This window comes from Myotis yumanensis, unplaced genomic scaffold (genome assembly GCF_028538775.1).
Source record: "Myotis yumanensis isolate MYYU_CA2020_CCGP unplaced genomic scaffold, mMyoYum1.0.hap1 SCAF_5, whole genome shotgun sequence".
In the NCBI taxonomy this organism is placed as follows: domain Eukaryota; kingdom Metazoa; phylum Chordata; class Mammalia; order Chiroptera; family Vespertilionidae; genus Myotis; species Myotis yumanensis.
Genome location: NW_027223756.1, coordinates 70,223,560 through 70,244,638, shown reverse-complemented (window position 1 = coordinate 70,244,638; position 21,079 = coordinate 70,223,560). Strand labels below are relative to the sequence as shown.

Sequence of the window (21,079 nt, the reverse complement as noted above, 5' to 3'; positions counted from 1 at the left end):
TTACCACTTTTATTGCATTAAATTTATGAGTATGCTTAGGGAGAATTATCTTCTTTATAAATTTTCATGTGCTCAAGTCTTTTTGTGTGTCCCTCAGTAGCATTTTAACTGTTCTTCATGAGGTCCAGGACATTTCTTGAGTTTATTCCTAGCTGTTTTTTCCCCTACTATTGTGAATGGTATCTTCTTTTGGGGTTGTTATTTGTAAGTATAAAGGCTATTGCTTTCTACATATTTACACACACACACATTTTGCCAAGGCAACTAACTCAATATCTCATTGTTTATAGTTTTCCAGTAGGTTCCCTGTGTTGTTCAGGTAGGTATATGTTGGTATTGTTTGCAATTAATGAAAACTTTCCCTCCTCTTTCCAACTTCTTTCTCTCTTACATTATCTCTTGTCTAACTGAATTTCCTCCTATTTCCAGAATAATAATTTAATGGAAAAATTCCTAGACTTTTCTCATTAACCTAGCTGATGGCTTTTGAGTTGAGATATATCCTTTATACGAATACATAGTAATATTTTAATCATGCTAAGTATTTTGCTCAAAGTGGATTGCAAAGTTTATCAAATGCCTTTACTTTACCTATGGCAATGACCATAACCGTTCAAATTTATTATTAAGGTGAATTATGTTAATATGTTATGTTACATATCTCAATATTGAAACATATCCTTGAAAGTTGAACTCATTTTGGGATAATTAGTCTTTGAAAAGTTGTTCTATTGTGTAATATTTTATTATTCTTCAATCTTAGTATTTACAAGTAAAACATATCTATGTTTGAAATCCTTTTGTGCTATATTGGTCAGAATTTGCTATTAATATTATGCTAGTTTTATAACTAATTTGAAAGATATTTTTCTTTTCTGATATTAGAGACACAAAAGAGAAGGAATGTTCTTTTTCTGTTTCTTTTTCATTATATCCCAACTGCCACTCTTTTTCACTGCCTTATGTTGTCTTTTGATGAAAGTTCAGCATTTCATATATTTTTTTTCAGAGTCAATAACTTCATTATTATTTTCAAGGAAATTTATAACCATGTAGTAACAATTATTTTTGGTGACGTTTCTTCATTTTTTCCCCTGATCCTTCTTTTTTCTTGTAGTATTTTTATATGCTACTTTCTTTAAAAAATATTATTCATCTCTGAATAGGGTGAATTCTTCTTACCATTTATAGCAGGTAGTCACCCCATAACACAAAATTTGTGTATAAGTAAATTAGTTTAACCTATATTTTCTGCATCCACTAGGGATTGGCTGCTGCAGGGCTGCTCACGATATCGAGTATCTTTCCTCCAGTCTGCCTCACTAATAGCTGCTTCCTGCAGATATGGCTGGTTTGGGTAATATTTCTTTTGGAACTGTCCCCAAACTCCCATTTGCTGTTTCTCTTGTGTACCAAACTCAATCCAGGGAAGCTCTGGCCACCAGCAATCACACATGTTGCTATTATTTCAAATAAGTGTTTATAGGTTTCCCCCTTATGTTGTGCCAATTACTTGGAAAATGGATGTCTGCTGACTACAAGTAAGAGTTGTAGCTGTGATCATTCCATCTTCCCATGTTCCTGTAACATCATTGAATCTACCTTTACTGCATTGATAACCATCTTTATACCTTGTGGATAGGGGTAAAATGTATGGTAATTTGTCAAGGATACAGTTTTTGTTGTTCCTGTTTTTTATTCTCCTTTCTGTTTTGAGTGATCTCTAAGAGAAGGTACTACTTTTCCATTTTAAAACTGTTAATATATTGTAATTATTTAACACTCAATTGTTGAACTATAACTATACTTAGATCTTTTTATTGATGGCCATGTACCATGTAGGAAACTTTAAATTTAACTAATATTGTGGGCTTATTATTTCTGATTTTCTAAGTACCAATAAATAAAACCCATGTTTATTCTTGAGATGCTTTACCATGAGGTTAAGCTCAAGAATATTTGGTTTACTGAGCAATGAGAATCTCACATTGATGGCTGTTTTCTTGTATGATTAAGAAGTGAACATGATGTCTTCAATTATTAGTCCATATTGTGTATATTCAATTCTTATTGAGTAATCAGTGCATACTGAAGATAGTAAAAATTAAATTTTACAGGAAATCATAACAAGAGTTGTCAGCCTTCAAATTTAATAAAAATCAGATAGGAAGAACTACATTTCCTTTTTAATGTCATTTCAGAGAGTGACAGTAGCCACTTTTTCACCAAGGGCACAAATTCTATTTTTCCAGCTAAGGGAAATTAGACTAATGGTTTTGAGAGCAAACCCAAATTCTGACTGTGGCTTTGATATTAACTAAGTTAAAGCCTGCCTTTGCCAATTATAAAATAGAAATTATATTTTTACTTTGCATTAGTGTTGAAAGGGATAAGGAATTAAATTCAATGACCTTTAAGTGCTAACTCATTACTTGTTCTTTTTAGGGGACCAAATAATAGTTATTTCCACCAGAGGAAGAAGAGAATGCCCGGAGGTTTGGGACACAGGTAGCTCTATGTAAAGATTTTATAAGTTCCAGAGGAAACAGAAATTATAAGTCATAAAGGGCTAGAAAATAAACAACCTGCCTATTAAAATCTCAGTCTTAGTTTAGCCCCTTTAAGCTGTATAAGCTTAATTGTGTGTGGCAGGATTATAAATGGAAACATTCATTTTGTTATGTTCAGTGTGTTTTCCATCTTCTATGGAGCATTTTCTTCCCCAGCCATACCAAAGTAGAAGCAAGTTTTCAAAGAAACCCCAGAGGCTTATTTTAGGACTGATCTTTGTTCTTCACTTTAGAGATGACACAAGATTGGGCCTGGAAGAAGGGAGAAGATGTGACAACTAAAAAGCAAAAGTTTTGGAAATGGTCTGTAGACCAGGGTGCAGAGTGGAAGAGACAAGGGAAGGGTACTGAGGCTGACTCCCTCCCCCCCCAATCCCCTCCCCTGACTCATCACTGTAACACACTGGTCATTCAAAACCCTGGGTCCCTGTGAGCCCCCTGACAAAGGTCAGGGAACTGGGGCACCTGGGTAGGGATGAGGACCAGAAAGGAGAGCCACACCCAGACCTGATCTGAAAGAGGGGGAAACTGGCTTCCTTGCCAACTTGGCAGTGCATCCACCTCTGAATGTTTCCCATCTCTCATTAGACTGAAACGTTTTGACAGCAAGGACTGAATCTCTGTTCAATCAATTTAATGTATTAACCATCACTCCCTAGTCCTCCTGTAAACATTGAATTGCATTCATATTATGGTGAAGCTGGAATCTTTTGCTCGCAATAGTTAATTTACACGCTTACCTCAGAGACAGTGAGTTCATTTCTTTCCAAATGCGATTATGCTAGTTTTCAAAAATTGTAATCATGTAATTTAATTGAATACCACTTAAGCTGATGAAGTACGGTTATGAAAAGAGAAAGAATTGTTGGTCATGTCAAAACTAATTCCAGGAGTTGGAAAGGATTGAGTTGTTGTTAAGAAATTGCTGTCAAATTAGATGTGGGCGAAGTAACAAAAAAAAAGGTTGGATGAAATCATTTAAAACCAGAAGGCTTCTATTACTGCATTAAGATAGCTTCAAAACATCTTTAGTTCTTATTCTAATTTAAAAGAACCCAAACTGGAATTCATAGTGAATGCGATATGGGTATGGTTTATGCTCCCCTACTTTGAAAATATGTTTTTATTGATTTTTAGAGATGGAAGAAGTGTAAGGAATAGAGAGAAAGAAACATCGATGAAAGAAAAACATTGATGGGCTGGCTGACTCCTGCATGCTCCCTACTGGGGATCTAGCTCAAAACCCAGGCATGTGCCTTAACCGGGAATTGAACTGTGACCTCTTGGTCCCTGGGTTGCCACTCAACTATTGATCCACACTGGCTGGGCAATGCTTCCCTACTTTAGTCCAGGCAGTGGACCCATAAGAAGAGGGAAAAGCCTTTACCTCTTTCATTAGAAAACTGAATAAAAGTCCATTTATGTTTTACTTTAGAGAAAATTCTTAATGTAGTTTTTTTTTTGTTGCTTTAATTGCTCTTTACATGTTTAATGGGAGAAATACTCATCTTAGTTGTCCTTGATCCAATGGTTTCTACTGGGCTTCTTCGGCATTTTTGTGCAGAGTCTAGCTTGCATGGTACAAGGACTCATGGTAAAGGTTTCTGATTAATATTTATAGAGAGGATAAACAAATTTCTTGGCAACAGAACAAAGCCTGACTGGTTGGTTAAAATCTATGCAATAAGTAGGCACAGCAATGGAAGCATGAATTTCTATCTTCGGGGAAGAAAGGGAATACAGTAGTTAAATTGGTTTTCAGTGTGAATGGAGACACATAGGTGAGGCAGGTAATTGATGAAAAATTTGATGATTTTTGATTCAGTGTGTTCATTTAATTTGTGTGGTAATTAGTGGTGACTGTGAACTTGTAAGAGGGGAAAATAAAACAACTCAGGGAATAAATGAATGAAATGTGGAAATAGGTTAAAAGAGGAGAAAGAACAGAGGAAGGGAGGCTAGCAAAGAGGGTATTGTATGCATCCCAAATTATTACTGTGAGTATGCAAATAAAAAATATTCTAGACAATATTGAGAATGATGAGAAATTGTGGCAAATTAATTCGTAAACTGCTACTGCAGAGTAACCTCGTCCACAGTGAGAATCTTTGCACATTTATCTTTATATCTCAAGAGTTTAGCCCAGAGTTGGCACATTGTTGTCAAATAAATGTCTGCTGAATGACTTAATGACTGATAAGGACTAAAAGATGTGAGAAGCAAGTTAATGTTTCCTTAAATGTTTGAATCTTAAGCTCAATACATGGGAAGGACAACAGCACAAAACAAAGGTGATTACATAGTGTGTTATAATTCCTTAAGAATGGTTTTTGAAATAGGCTGTATAGGGCTACCTGCTTCAGTAGATTCACTGTAGGACATAAGGTCCCATACTAATCTCATCTGGGGCCTCGAACATTCTGTCCAGCTAAGGCTGGTGATCAAGAATTCTTCCTAGACTATGAAATGGCCCAAGAAGTACTGGATCAATGTGGGACCATACTGATAAGCTCCTGGGGCTAAAAGAGAACAGCCCAAACCAGACTTTTTGCTCTTCTGCCTAGCTCTAAACTTTATGTCCCATGCCAGAGAATTCCATGGAATAGAGTCAGTCTGCCCCTGGGCTTCAGTCTAAATTTGATGCTGCTTAATGAGTGGTTTTTGCTCACTTTTATTTTCTGAGAAGAGTTTTTGGCACTCGAAGGACAGACCTTTTGAAAATCCTGACATTTGGACTTTTATCTTTGGGGAATGGATGTGAAAACACACTCTGGAAAATCACAGACTCCTAATGATTTTAACATTAATTTGGCAACTTAAATGGCAGACAATATTTAAAGATGGGCGTTATCTCTTTTATGCCACACTGTTCAGTCTGTCTTGGTTTCCTGGTGCAACTCCAAATTGAGAACCTGGAACAATGCCTGACACAAATTAGATGCTCAATTAAAGCTTATTGAATGACTTAAGGTTTATTTCTCCTCTGAAGCAGCTGGCTTACTTAGAAACATTTGAAGGACAGCTGGATAATTTAGGGCCATCTAGGAGTTCAGACTCATATTGAAACACTAGAGGACCAGTGCACAAAATTCATGCACTGGTAGAGTCCCTAGCGGCTGCCGGCTGCTAGCTGGGGCCTCCCTCCCTTCCCCTGACCCCCTGGTCGAACTCCTGGACAAACTCCCAGTCAAGGGGACAATTTGCATAGTATATTTTTATTATATAGGATACTAACAACTGGCACAGTGCAGACAGATGATTTCTCTGGAGACATCGTTTCCTCAACCTATTCCTGAAAATTATACCATTGGCTTATATGTTATGGCATGAAATCTACTCATCTAATCAGATGTTAGAAAAAGGAAGGGAAGATGTTTAGAGAGAAACGGAGTTGTGGAGCACTTTTAGCCAAATATTGTTTGACCCCAAACTAAGCCCTTTATATAAAGCAGAGCTTTCTGGAAACACTTTTATTCAGCGATGGAATCTTATCATCATCGTTGGTGAAATGTTTCTTTGGTTGAAAAGTAAACAGCTAGCTAAGATGTCTGATGACAACCATAGACAGAAACCTTTTTAATTAGAGCTTTTACGTTCTAGACTTCAAATACTTTCTATATTATGGAGTGAAACACACTAACGGACTCTCAGCTATCCATCCATATTTCCCAAGCCTTAAGTGCCGACCAGTTTATATCTTACAGTGCTTCACCCTGTAAAACCAATCACAATTTATGGACTATGCCAAAAAACTCAGATATTTGATTTTTCTCTTTAATTTTAAATGGTATCATATAGTATCATTTAACCAAGATATTGTGTACAAGTTTTTTGATTCTTTGCACACGGAGAAAATTCTTCTTGCTTCAAAGCACATTCTACCTATGCTGTTTAAGTTTGTCCTCCTCATGTTACAAATACTAAAGAGGAATGACAGGAGCCCCAAGGTCATCACACAATAGCGCGAAAAATGAAGGGATATGTCTAAAATGGGACCCTGTAAGACATAGCTGTCGCCAAAGAAGCTGTCATTCCAACCAAACAACCTAGGGCAATTTAGTCCTGAACTTCCAGCACTGTTGCCATGGTTTCTAGACAAAGCCGACAGGGCTGCATTCCAATTATATCCTTCAGAATGACAGGTAACTTAAAAAATTGAAAATGGGGTAATAAAATTTCAGGTCACCCCAAAGAGATGTGATAGATACGTGTGACAGAGAAGTGGGAGATGCAAGTTTATGTTGGTCTAGAAAATGCTTTTGTGCCTTACAATGCAAATGTATATTCTGCAGACCCTCTGCTGTTTGATAGCAATTTATCCATCATCCAGTTGATTAGTCAAAACCAAGCATCTCCTGCTTAATAGATAATTTCTTAATAATATTTTAAACTTAAAAAATTCAGTAATTAAGAGAATTTAAGAAGAAAAAACACCTCTTGAACTCTGAAAAGTATAAAGAATCCCTTGGATTCTGATGATGGCGCAAATATAGCAAGGCCATTTTTATCTTTAATTTTTCCAGTTGAAGGTGTTATTGTAAACTTTGCATCCGGCTTTAGGCAATATCTGCCAACCAGTGGTATTTTGCCAGGGTCAGCAGAACACTTGTGGTTGTGCTATTAGACTATAGTGAAGTCACTTGCCTCTGTTCAATGAAAGGAACCATTAGGTAGAGATCAATGAACTTAGGACGGTGTTGGCAGATATGACTTGAGAGTCAGATAACTTCATAATCCTGCATCTTTGCAATTAAGCAGAAATGGGGCATTTTAATGCTTAATTGGCACCTGGTAGTTTACTTAATCTTTAAAAGTTAAAAATAATTGAATCTAAAAATCTTTTAAAACCTTAAGTCTCAGTTTCTTCATCTGTAAAATGGAATCATACCTACTTCTTAGATTTGTGATTTTAAATTAGATAATGCATATAAAGCACTTATTCACCTTCTGGCTCATGCCACTAGGTAAAGGTAGTAGATGCTATCATTATGACTTCTATAGTTGTTACATACAATGTGATAACTGTGCAGCTATAACCGAGAAACTAAAAAGATACCTGGTAAATTCAAGGATTTTAAACCATGTATTTAGAAAAAGGTTAAGAAAAAAGTAGCTTATATGTGATATTAGATGTATTTGAAGGATGATGAAAGAAAAGCACTAATTTAATAAATGGCATTTCAAAGTTTACTGCCAGCATAGTGAGATGGAAAATTCTAGATGTCTTGAAGCCTGCAATCACGCCTCCTGAGCATCTCTTTGTGAATATTTATTTTATGACTCTTTAGGACAACATATCATTTTGGTTAACACATTGAATATAGCTGCTACAGTTCTATGAAAATCAGTTTTTAACACTTTCTTTTTATACATCAATTCAAAAAGTTTAACTAGATTCCTGTCTGACTTTTACTGTACTCACAATACTTTTATTTTCTCAGCCTGAGTTGGTTTGATTTCATAATGGAAATAATTAGAAAAAGCTGATTTACTTAAAAAGATATTATTATATAATAAATCCTGCAAGAATCAATCTATTTTTTATATAAATTGTGATAATGATAATGTAAAAAAAGAAAATGATTTCTTTCTGTTATAAGACTGCTTTTTAGAAACAAAAGAAATATTGGTGGTTTAGAGTACACCTATTTGCACAGTTTTCTTTTGCTTTGCTTTTATGGTCTTCACATGTGGTAAAATTTTTTCATTTATTTGATAATCTATCATGTACATCTATATGATAAAGCATATAATTTTACTGAGTGTTAATGGTCAAAACAAATAGATACTTGGGCAATTTCAGATAAAAATAAGTTTAAAAATTTTGCTCATTTTGGAATTACATAAAAATAGCCTTAATTTGTGATTCATATTTCAAACTTACTCTTCTGTTATTGAAATTTTGGAATAACTGGTTATGATCAAAATGTGAAATATTATTTCTAGAACAAATAGAAAGGGCAAAAGCTCCAATACATTTGCTTTCTTTCATCTTAATTCTTCTATCCATCTTTCTAAGTGCTCAGAAGGTATGCACTGGTCAGGGGAATAGTAGGTCTGTTGGCGAAACAAGTTTCCAACCTGCAAATGGGGTTTTGAATTATTTATATTCTGCATTTCTTTTATGGCATGGCTATGTCTCACTGAAACATCAGAAGGAAGTAGATTCTCTCATTCAATGGCTGACTTGGAAAGACAGTGTGTCTATTTTCATCATCTCACAACATCTATATATATAAAAGCCTAATTGCTAGTTGTCCCTCCAGCCATTTGACCATTCGACCAGTCACTATGACATGCACTGACCACTAGGGGGCAGATGCTCTGACCCATAGGTTAGTTTGCTGCTGGGGTCCGGCTGATCGGGACTGGGCGAGATGGGCCAGACATGCCCTAGAGCCCTCCCGTGGTCCTTCCCCACCCCGATCGAGCACCAGCGGGGTCCCTCGGCCTGGCCTGTGCCCTCTCGCAATCTGGGACCCCTTGGGGGATATCGTGAGAGCCAGTTTCAGCCCGATCCCTGCAGGCCAGGCACCCCACCGGTGCACAAATCTGTGCACTGGGGCTAGTAGGTCATAAAATGAAATAATGACATTCTATCAGACTTGTCAAAATTATGTACATACTAGTATAGTGTGAAGAGGGTCTTGGTGACTTACCTTAAAAGAGATTTCATACTGTTCTCCTCCCCAGATTTCTAAACCTGGATCATAGCCACCTAACTCCCAAAACCATTTGCGATTCACAGCAAAGAGACCTCCAGCCATCACAGGAGACCTGTGGAATGAACAAAATAATCTTTAAAGGACAATGAATATCAGGGGCAATAGTGTTTTGCTTGGAAAAAAGAAAGAAGCAAATTCAAGACATTCCCAGTTGTCAATGGCATGGAACTTTTTAGCACTAGTTTTCTGTAAGTGGGTTTAAGGTTCTCACATGGTCTGTAAATACTCTTGGAATTCTCATGAGTGTTAAACTCTGCAGGTCAGGTCCTAATGCCACTAATGTCCTGTGGAGCCACACTTCCTCCATATGTTTATCATTAGGGGGAAATACATGATGATTAATGACTGTTATATTGAGAAATATCACTCAATTTTATGTTTTTTCCTCAAAGTGAAAGAGATCTTATCCTATCAGACAGATAAAAGTATAGAAATTGCTGCTGTAGACAAACATGTTTGATTAAACCTCTTAGTACAAACTCACCAAGCATCTGCCAATTACAGGTCATGTCCATTTTGCAGACTATCAGATAGACAGTTGACTATAATAACCCATCAGAATTAGTTAATTAACATGCCAAAGATGAAATTAAACTAGCTCTTTTCATTTTAATTAATTTAGATTTTCTCTGCTTTTCTAACAAATATTCCTTTTGGTCAAATAATTTTTCAGCATTCTACTCCTGCTAGGATGCACTGTACACATGTTGCTATATAATGGGCTAATTTACACTCATTGGGCCCTGCCCTAAAATATTTTGTAGTTCAAAGGTAGCTCTTGTATTTTGAAATCTCACTATGAGCTGGGCTCTTGGCTAAGAGCTTTATCTCATTCCCTTGATTGATCCTCACAGCAACCATACAAATATCATCCCTATGTCCTGTTTGAAGAAAGAGGCAGAGAGAGGTTAAAAGCAGTGCCCAAGGCTGAATCTAGTGTATGGTGGCCCTGGGACCAAGGTCCTCTGATTTCAAAACCTTTGAGCTCTTTATCAGACAGTTTTCTTTCAGTGTTTGGGGGTGAAGACAGACAGCTACATAAATGTAGATATCAAATAATTAGAGAATACTCTATGCAGACAGACATTGTCAGCACAGTTTTGGTGACAGTTTTGAAAAAGTTTTTGAAGCAAAGGCTCTTTATCAATAAGAGTAAAAGACATTAAATGTTGAAGATACACATTTTAAAATATGTGTACATATTAGACACACTAAGTTACAGACCCACCGAAGACTTGCTTTTGGTAATATTTAATGTAGCACTCGAATTTAAACTTGAATTTAAGTGCATTATATATGTCAATGACTTTGCATGTTGAGATGGTACTTAGCCTACTTCAGTTACGAATCTTTTTTTTAATGTCTAGTAGACTGTATGAAGATGAAAAGATTACATGGCAGGAAGAGGGATTTATTTTTCTCCTGAGAAGTGAGCAGGATTAAAAAAATAACATAAAGAATCTCATGAAGTTTTTTATTTTGTTTGAAATAAAAATCCTAACCCAGCCTGTGTGGCTCAGTGGTTGGGCATTGACCTATGAACCAGGAGGTCACTGTTCGATTCCTGGTGATGGCATATGCGTGGGTTTTGGGCTCCATCCCCAGTGCTGGGTGTGCAGGAGGCAGCCAATCAATGATTCTCTCTCATCATTGATGTTTCTATCTCTCTACCCCTCTCCTTTCCTTTCTGAAGTCAATAAAAATATATTTATAAAAAAATTCTAGAATCAAATGTTCCCTATCTCCAGCAGCCTAATCTTTTTCTGTTTTCCATGCACTGAATTTCCGAGGTGAATTACAACTGTAGCTGGAACAAATTGGGACTGTAACATGTATTGGGTGCAGCTCCCAATTGGACCCATTACTACAGTCTAACCTTTGCTTTGTAGGGTTTGGGTGTAAGTGATCAGGCAGTCTCAATCTGCCCCCTGAGGGAACACACCCCCTCAGTGCACAGATTTCGTGCACTGGGCCCTCTAGTGAGTTTATAAAAAACAAATCATGTAGCATATTTTAGGTTAATTGTAGAGAAAATAAAATACATTCAAATGGATCTTTTTTACCAGGCCCAAATAAATTAGTGTTTCATATATATATATTTTAAAGAGAGAACATAATCTTATAAAAATATATTTTTATTGATTTCAGAGAGGAAGGGAGAGAGAGAGAGAGATAGAAACATAAATGATGAGAAAGAATCATTAATTGGCTGCCTACTGCATGAGCCCACAACCCAGACATGTGCCCAGGCCAGAAATTGAACCATGACCTCCTGGTTCATAGGTCGAGGCTCAACCACTGAGCCACACCAGTCAGGCAGTGTTTCCTATATTGATTAGTATGAATGACAGGTAAGAAACAAACCTTTGATTTATTTATGTATTATTCATATTTGTTCATTAATCTTTTAAATACTGTAATTAAGACACATTTGACATACAACGAAATACACATTTTCAAGTGTACAATTTGGTAAGTTTTGACTGATGTATGTATATCCCCGTGCAGCCACCACCATATTCAAGAAAAAGGACATATTCACCATTCCGAAGGTTTCTTTATTGTAATCCCATCTTCCACCCTTTGTTCATTCCCTTCCTCTAGGCAACACTGATCTGCCTTCTGTCACTCTAGATGAGTTTGCATTTTCTAGATTTTTATACAAATGAAATCATACATTATGTACTCTTTTTGGGGGGTCTGACTTCTTATATTTTACATCATTGACAGTCATTGATGTTGTAGCATGTATTAATAGTTCATTCATATTTTTATTGCTGAGTAATATTCTGTTTGCATGAATAGACCAGTTTGATTATCCATGTACCTATTGATGAACATTTGGGTTGTTTCCAGTTTTGGACTATTACAAATAAAGCTTCTATGAATTTTGTGTACTAGTCTTAGTGTGGACATATTCTTTCATTTCTCTTGTGTAATGACTAGAACATATATGTTTAACCTTTTAAGAAGTTGCCAAATTGTTTTCCAAAGTGTTTGTATCATTTTATGTTTTCGCCAACAGTATTAGAATTCCATTTGTTCCATATCCTCTTCAATAGTTGATACGAACAGTCTTTTGAAGTTTAGTATTATAATAGGAATGTAATGGCATCTTCTTATGGTTTTGTTTTTCATTTCTATAATGATTCCTGCTGTTGAGCATATTTGTGTCATTCCTCTTTTTTCACAGTCAGTCTGGCTAGAGTTTTATCAATTGTATTGATCTGTTTAAAGAACTAGCATTTGGTTTAATGAATTTTTCCCTATTGTTTTCCCTATTGCTAATGGAGTTTTATCAATTGTATTGATCTGTTTAAAGAACTAGCATTTGGTTTAAAGGATTTTCCCCTATTGTTTTATATTTCATTGATTTCTCTTTGGTCTTTATTATTTTAATTCATCTACTTACTCTATTTAATTTGCTTTTTTTTCTAGTTACTTAAGTTGGAACCTAAGATTACTGATTAGAGACTTTTATTTTTTTCGAATATAGGTATTTAATACTATAAATCTCCCTAAAGTGCTGCTTTAGCACAATCCTTCACATACAAAAATGATAAGTAGTATTCCAATTTTCATTATGTTCAAAATAATCCCTAATTTTTCTCGTTCTCTTTAAAAACCTATGGTTTATACAGAAGTATATAATTTAGTTTCCAAATATTTGGTGATTTGTTTAAGATCTTTCTGTTATTGATTCTCATTTAATTCCACTATGGTCAGAGAATATACTTTACATAATTTGAATCCTTTTACAATATACTTTGGAATGGCTCAGAAAATGGCCTCTCTTGGTAAATGTTACACATGTGTTTGAAAAGAATGTGTATTCTGTTGCTGTTGAGTGATGGTTTATAAATATTTATTAGATAAAGTTAGTTGATAGTGTTCAAGTCTTCTGTATTCTTATTGATTTTCTGTCTCCTTGTTCCTTCAATTATTGAGAGAAGGAGTGAAATATATGGCTATAATTCTGGATTTGTTTATTTCTTCTTTCTGTTCTATCAGTGTTTTTGCTTCATGAATTTTATAGTTCTGTTAGTAGGCATAAAAGTTTAGGATTTTTATGTGCTCTTGATGAGTTGACCTCATTATCATTATGAAAGACTTTTCTCATCCCTGATAATAGTCTTTGCTCTGACATCTACAGGGTGTCCCCAAAACATGTACACACATACTCTGAATAATTACAAAGTTATTAAAATACATTTAATGAAATGTATTTATTAAAATAGATTCAATTTTCAAAATTGAGTTATCAGCTATTAAAGTGTGTATACATTTTTGGGACAGCCTGTATTTTGATTTAATATTACTATAGCCACTTCTATTTTCTTTAGGTTTGCATTATCTAAACACTAGTATTTATAACTTTTTATATCTCTTTACTTTAGTTTTTAAATTAGTTGTGTCGTTATATTTAAAGTGTTTTTCTTCTAAGCAGTATATATTTGCATCTTGCTTTCTTTACAATCTCTACCTTTGGGTTGTTTTCTTTTAATATGTTTTTATTGATTTCAGAGAGGAAGGGAGAGGGGGAGAGAGATAGAAATATCAATGATGAGAGAGAATCATTGATTGGTTGCCTCCTGTATGCCCCACACTGGAGATAGAGCCTGCAACCCGGACATGTGCCCTGACTAGAAATCGAACCGTGACCTCCTGGTTCATAGGTCAATGCTCAACCATTGAGCCACGCCAGCCGGGCCATTTCTCATTTCTTAATTCTTTTGTTTTGATCCACATTTCCATCTGGCATTATTTTACTTCTTCTAACACTTCTTGTAATGGTAATGGGGACTTTTATCTTTTGCATATTTGAAAACATCATTAAAGTATCTTTAAAAAGTGTAGATGGCTATTGCTAAGTTAACAGATCTTTTTCCAATCCTCTAAACATGTTGCCACTTTCTTCCCATTTGTATTGTTTCCCATGAAAAATGTTATTTTTATCTTTGTTTTCTTTTCTGTATGTAATGAGCCTATATTTCTCTGGCTATGTTAAAGATCTCTGTATCATTGAATTTTATTATGGCATGACTTGGTATAGTTTTTTCTACTTGGAATTAATTGAGTTTCTTGGATCTGTAGATACAGTTTTCATGGAATTTAAACACATTTTGACCATTATATCTTCCATTATTCTTTCTGCCCCTACTTTTCTTTCATATCCTTCAGAGACTCCAATTACACTTTTTGTTAATTTTATTTATTTATTTTAATATATTTTTATTGATTTCAGAGAGGAAAGGAGAGGGAGAGATACATCAGTGATGAGAGAGAGTCATTGATTGGCTGCCTCCTGCATGCCCCCTACTGGGGCTCGAGCCCGCAACTCGGGCATGTGCCCTTGACCGAAATAGAACCCAGGACCCTTCAGTTCACAGGCTGACACTCTATCCACCGAGCCAAACCGGCTAGGGCTAGGGTAAATGATTTTAAAAAATGGAAAGAAAAAGGAGTGAAGGATGGATTTGAGGCTAAGGAAGATGGTGTAGCAAGGCCCTGTGCTTGGAAGAAGACTAGTAACAAGAAATGGAAGAAGGCCTGTCTTGCTGAAGCCAGAGGATAAGGGGAGGATGCATGTAAAGTGCCCAGTGTCACACACACAGAGTGGGTGCTCAAAGTTCCACTGGTACTTGAAATAGGCATTGTCAGTATAGCACAATAAATTATTAATGAACTAATCACTGTGTACTCTTTCCCTTTGATGGTCACCACCATTCTCATTTCAAGCACAAAGCAAGCCAGGACATGAGACTCAGTCATTTCTGTAGTTGGGCAAGAAGAAGCTGTTAAAAGACTAATGAAAGCTGCTCTTTCTTTTTTTAAAAACATTTTTATTTATTTTAGAGAGAGAGGAAGGGAGAGGGATAGATAGAAACATCAATGAGAGAGAACATTGATCGGCTGTCTCCTGCATGCACCCCCCACTGGGGATCCAGCCCACAACCTGGGCATGTGCCCTGACTGGGAATCAAACCAGTGACGCTCAACCACTGAGCAACACTGGCTGGGCAATCCTATTTTTAAGGGAGCCTAAGAAGCCTGAAGAGATCATTCAAGATATCCCAGAGAGAGAGGAGAGAGAGGGAAAGAAAGACTCCCCATCAGAAGCTGTCAAGTGTGAGAGTGATGGAGGCGCGCACCCTGCTTTGTGGAGGGGCCCTTGGCGATGTCAGTGACCTCCTGTGTGGAACACATAGGGAGGCTATACCCACACACTGGGACTCTTGACCTTGACAAACTTTATTTTGTATAAATTAACATAATTTCTAGATTTGAACATACCAAGTGGCTTGGGCAGTAGGGGTCTTGGTGGCAACCACTGTGAACTGACAACTACAATCAGAATGACAACTTTGATAATGTGACCCAAGTAAGACTCCGGAACCATTGCCCTCTCTGAGGAGAGGGAACTGCTATGAGAAGACGGACGGAATTTCCTACTACTTTGGTGAAGGAAACTCAAAATTGGATTTACGTGGCTCTGAAGAAAATTTAATGCTGTGAAATAGCATGCAAAACTGAGTTTATGAATTGAAATTCGTACCTTACCATACAAATATGAGTTTACTATTATAAAATTTTGCATTGAAGTCAAGAGTAGAAAAATGACTATTTCTCATATATTAAGAGTAAAAAATGTTAAATGTGTCACATTATTTCTCCCTCAGTGTAAAGGAAAAAGAGCAGTTTATTATTTTCAGCATGATCTTCTGCTTTCTGTTTTCTATTTTAAAAATATTAATTGCTTGAAACTCTCCCCATTGGCCCCATTTCCCACACTCATTTATCTTTATATTTCTAGTCCCCCCTCCCCAAAATTCTTGCTGGTTTAGCTGGGAATGCTAACACACTGTAGACATGTTAAATATTGGCTCTGTGTCCGTGAAACTTTCGATATATTAATGTACTTTATGAGTATTGCTCATAATATCACAAATCAAGTTTTGAGTTTTGCCATTAAAAAACACCTGTCATCCTTGGGAGGCCTGTTAAAATTAATGAAACCGTGAAGCAAGTTCCTATGGAAGATTCTTTATTCTTCAGGTCATAGAACTATAACTTTCCTAATACTTAATGGAAATCATTTTTTTTTCTATTTTATATTAAGTCTATTGAACTGGGTAATAAATATGCTTTCCTCTTAATTTATGGTAGACTACTTTATTTTTCTACATCAATTTTTATATTCTAAACTTTGCTGACTTTAATTCATGAGGCTATAATGTACAAGTGTACTAGCACCATTCTTTATTTGAAACAGTCTTCATGTTCTCATTTGCAAATATTTTTCAAAGGGTATATAGTTGGTTGTCTTTGCTAACTCAGGATATAGGTCTAAATGCTTGAAGCTTCATCCCATGATTCCCACGGCATTCTAAGGAATTGCTGATCTTCCTAATTTTCTCCATTTCACATATTCATTCTTTCCCCCGTATGTGAAAAAAAAAAATGGTGGAGTTAAAAAAAAATAAAAACTTTCTCCAGGAGATTATTGCCTAGTTTCTTGCATTTTCTTTCATGATAAAAAGTATTAATTCATAATTTAATACAGTTTATGTGTTCTTTATAGGTTGGAATAATAAAAATATCACATTGAAAAAATATTTATTTTTAAAATTTACTAACAATTAAAACTTTGATCCAGAAATCTAAAAGAAATTTCAGTTTGGCCTCTTAGAAAATAATTTGGCTCTCAATTTCCATTCATATTAGTGGTACACAGAGAATCCTGGACATGTGGGTTGCAATGTGAATTTGATCAGTAATAAAATGGCATAATCAACCCAAGTCAATCAGCATAGTGATGAACTACATAATTTTCAGTTATGTAACTAGCAATTTTTAGTTGGCCCACGACTCTAAACAATTTCAGCTAAAATATAATTATTTTCAACTAGAATTCAATTATTGATTAAAATGATAGTGCACATTAAAGCAATGTTTTTTTTCTAACAATTTTGTTCTTCTAACTATTAAATCATTACATAATTAGAATTTTGAAAAGCCTGGCTAAATAACTACAGATAAATTCAATTGTATAATTTATGTTGTAAAAACAATCATCTTTCTTTTTGGTATAATTTCCTGGTATTTTATTGGTACAAAATACCACGTGCGGGCGCGCACGTACAGTGCGATTGAAACTTCGTGGCCCATGCCCAGAAGTCGGTTATTTTGTGGAAGAGCCGAACTCAAGGGGCCAAAGAGCCGCATGTGCCTCACGAGCCACAGTTTGACCACTCTAGACTGTAACAATAATTGTTCCTGTGATTCCTGGCTTCTTGCATCCGTGCCCTGGTGTGGTACATTCCCACACTGACTTCCTTAGCCATGTGACATTGCTTAGTTGATATCGACAAATGTGGTGTAAACAGAGGGCTTGCCCTTGGGGCTTGCACTCCCTCCTATTTCTCCTAGATGCCTGCTACCATGTGAAGGAGCCTGGGCTCGCCTGATGGAGGAACATGGCCCAGCTGACAATCAGCACCAACTACTAGCTATGTGTACCTTCGGCCATCTGGCTCCAGGTGAGCCACCATATGACTCCTGCCACATGTGTGACCTCGGGTATAGGTTGACCTACTGTTTGTTTTGCTCGAGACTGACTGGTTTCCTAGAGGCTGGACTTTCAGTGTTAAAACCAGAAAGTCCCAGGGAACCCAACCCAGTTGTTTTTGCTACTTACGTGAGACCCGTGGAAGAACCATTCAGTGGAACTTAGACTAAATTTCTGCTGCTCAGAATTGTGAGCCAGCAAAAGGCTTGCTGTTCCAAGCCACTAAATTCTGGAATGGTCTGTTATACACACATAGACAGCTGATAACAGATATCATTTTGAATTCCAAGCTCTTAAAGAGGATATATTATAGCAATTTCATTATGGTACTGTTAAGTGATAAGAATTCCTGATAGAGACAGGATTTTGGTGAGTTTCCTAGTTTTTAAGGTGGGCCTGACATAGAATTATTTTTTTAGGCTTTTTAAACAAGTTATCTCTACTAGTACCCTGGATATTCTGCAATGCATGACTGCTTTTCAGCGCTCCTCGGATAAAAGTGAACGCCTTTCCGTAGGGAAAAAAAGCTTTCTATTTTTCTGGATTTACAAATGCAAATGTTCATGTTTAGAAAAAAAACTGGTAGAAAAGGAATCAAGGCCAACTAGTTATCCAAAAGCAGGTGGCGGGATTATGACTTTTCAGCTTTTTGGATACAATGAGGAGAAAAACAAAATGATAAATTATAGCACAAATTTTGTACTACTTTGTGCCAGGATTTGTAATTTTGTTTTTAATCACAAACATAAACACATATAATACTATGTAATGATTTAAAAGGTTTTATAAAATTGAATATGCTTTTTGCTGCTTACTTCATACTTAACATAGCGGAGACTATTTTGTGAATGCATATAAAGAGTTGATGGAGGAAGGAATCTTATGGATGTCAGCACAAATTATATGGGGCATTAAACCAGACAACAGCCATAATGATCACGTGATGGCCTTGGTTTGATGTTCCAATTAAACTGGTGGTCCTGAAGTTTCTCAGGCTCCTACTGTCTTTATATCTTCAGTGGTTGGCACTGATCTAACATGAGACAAAATAGAAAACCCCGGGTGTCAAAAGGCACATCAACAACTGCTCAGTGGGTAGAGGAGGAGAATGGACAAAATGTGCTAAATATTCCTTCAATCTTAGTCTTCTGTTATGTGACTAGTATGTTGTGTCTTTGATGACTCTTCTGGGGTCTAAAAATGGTATGTGTGTGTGTGCAAGTGGAAGACCAACCAAGAATGAGGAACAGATTGACTATTCCAAAAAATACCTTTCTTTAGTCCTACAGTGAGTGGATAGATGGATTCTCCTGTGTGTAATCCTGCCTTTTCTAATTTCTAAATGGCTACAGATCTTAATCATGGTTTCATATTTCACATATTATAGCTTTAATTATTTATCCTCTCCTCTTGCAATATACACACTGTACAGACACTCTCCCTGCCTGCAGGGACAAATAAGGTCGTGTCAACACTAAATAATCAGATTATAGTGGTTTTTCAAAACGACTTTGGGTCCATCTGCCTTCATTCTTCTCCTGCCCACTAGAATTTTTCAGTTCTCTGTGCGTCCCTAGAGATGTCAGCAGTGCTCTAGGGAGCTAGCTAGACTGCGTATGCTTTTCTGCTCCAGCCCATAAGTCTCTTGGCTCTTGTGCCTGACACCAGCCCCCTCCATGAGAAAGCTGCTCTACCAGCCACAGTCCTAGTCTGCTGGTGCTTCCCTTCAAGGAACCTGCCAGGGGAAGGTTGCCCTGGGACCTAGGCCTCATGCCACGGAACCTGTCCTGCAGGTGAGCTCCAAAGCCACGCCGCTCATGCTTAGAATTTCACTCTTTCACCAACATGACTCTTTCTGCTTCTGAAATTAACCTTGCTCTCCACAGGGGCCGCCAACCAGTCTCTCAGGCCAGACAGCGGGCAGAGGCTAATCCATTAGCATCTTGAGCTTTTATTTATTCTTCTCTCTGTTCCCCAACATCTTCTTTTTTAAAAAATATTTTTTATTGATTTTTTTACAGAGAGGAAGGGAGAGGGATAGAGCGTTAGAAACATTGATGAGAGAGAAACATTGATCAGCTGCCTCCCGAACACCCCCCACTGGAGATGTGCCTGCAACCAAGGTACATGCCCTTGACTGGAATCAAACCTGGGACCCTTGAGTCTGCAGGCTGACGCTCTATCCACTGAGCCAAACCAGTTAGGGCATTCCCCAACATCTTCTGTTGTGGTCTGAGTGTTTTTGTTCCTCACGAAACTCAGATATTGAAACCTAACCCTTAAGGTGATGGACCCAGGGTCTTTGGAAGGTAATCAGATCATGAGGACAGAGTGCTCATGAATAGGATGAGGGGATGAGTGCCCGTATGAAAGTGGCCTGAGGAATTCCCTTTACCCCTTCTGCCACGTGAGGACACAGCAAGAAACTGGCAGTCTGCAACCCAGAAGATGCCTCCACCAGAACCTGACCATGCTGGCATCTTCATGTTGGACTTCCAGCCTCCAGAACTGTTGTTTATAAGCCACTCAGTCTATGGCATTTTTTAAATAGCAGCCCGTATAGACTAGAACATCTTCCACCCTTCTTTAGCTTAAAAAAATTCTGTCAGCCCTATGCCTATTACTTGGCCAGCCCACCAGTACAGCCAGTCTCTGAATCCCAGTTTGGGCCCAGCAAAGGCACTTTGCTTCTCCTACATAAAATACAGGTCAAATTTCATAACATTATCAGGAGACCCCAAAGTCCTCCTGTTTTTTGTTATTTATATTCCAACATATCTTTTACCCCCTCCTAAAATCCATATTTTGACACAGATGTACCCTGAGATCTTTCTGCAATGTTAATGAGTGCTCATCCCTAAGCCCCTCATCTCCTATCTGTCCTCCTCTCTCAGGTTCCATCTCCCTTTACACTCTGCCTCTCATCCCTGGAGTGATTCTCCCTCACTGCTCTCGCCCTTGTTCCTCCAGGCTCTTATCACTCCCATCAACACCAACATCCAAAGGAACACAGTGATACTGTGAAATGGCAGAGCCAACCCCTTATTTCCTCAGCAATGGGGACTATGCACAGCTAAAAATCCCAAGGGCAGAGCGGGGAGCCTTTCTTCTTGGATACAAATATAACTTTTCATTCAAGGGATAAATGCTAGTTATTAAAATCCAAGCCTGGATGAAACTGCAGGCAAGCTTGTTTTATGCTTCATTTATTTAAT

The 21,079-nt window shown here is 37.0% G+C and overlaps 1 protein-coding gene across 1 annotated transcript in view; it reads right to left on the bottom strand.

Annotated features, from left to right (window-relative positions):
- GALNTL6 (polypeptide N-acetylgalactosaminyltransferase like 6) overlaps nt 1-21,079 on the bottom strand; it is a 944,384-nt gene that overhangs the window by 96,438 nt on the left and 826,867 nt on the right. Inside the window, exon 8 of the mRNA XM_070415471.1 lies at nt 9,230-9,347. Within this exon, the coding sequence (XP_070271572.1) occupies nt 9,230-9,347 (118 nt within the window). The remainder of the gene's footprint in view (nt 1-9,229; nt 9,348-21,079) is intronic.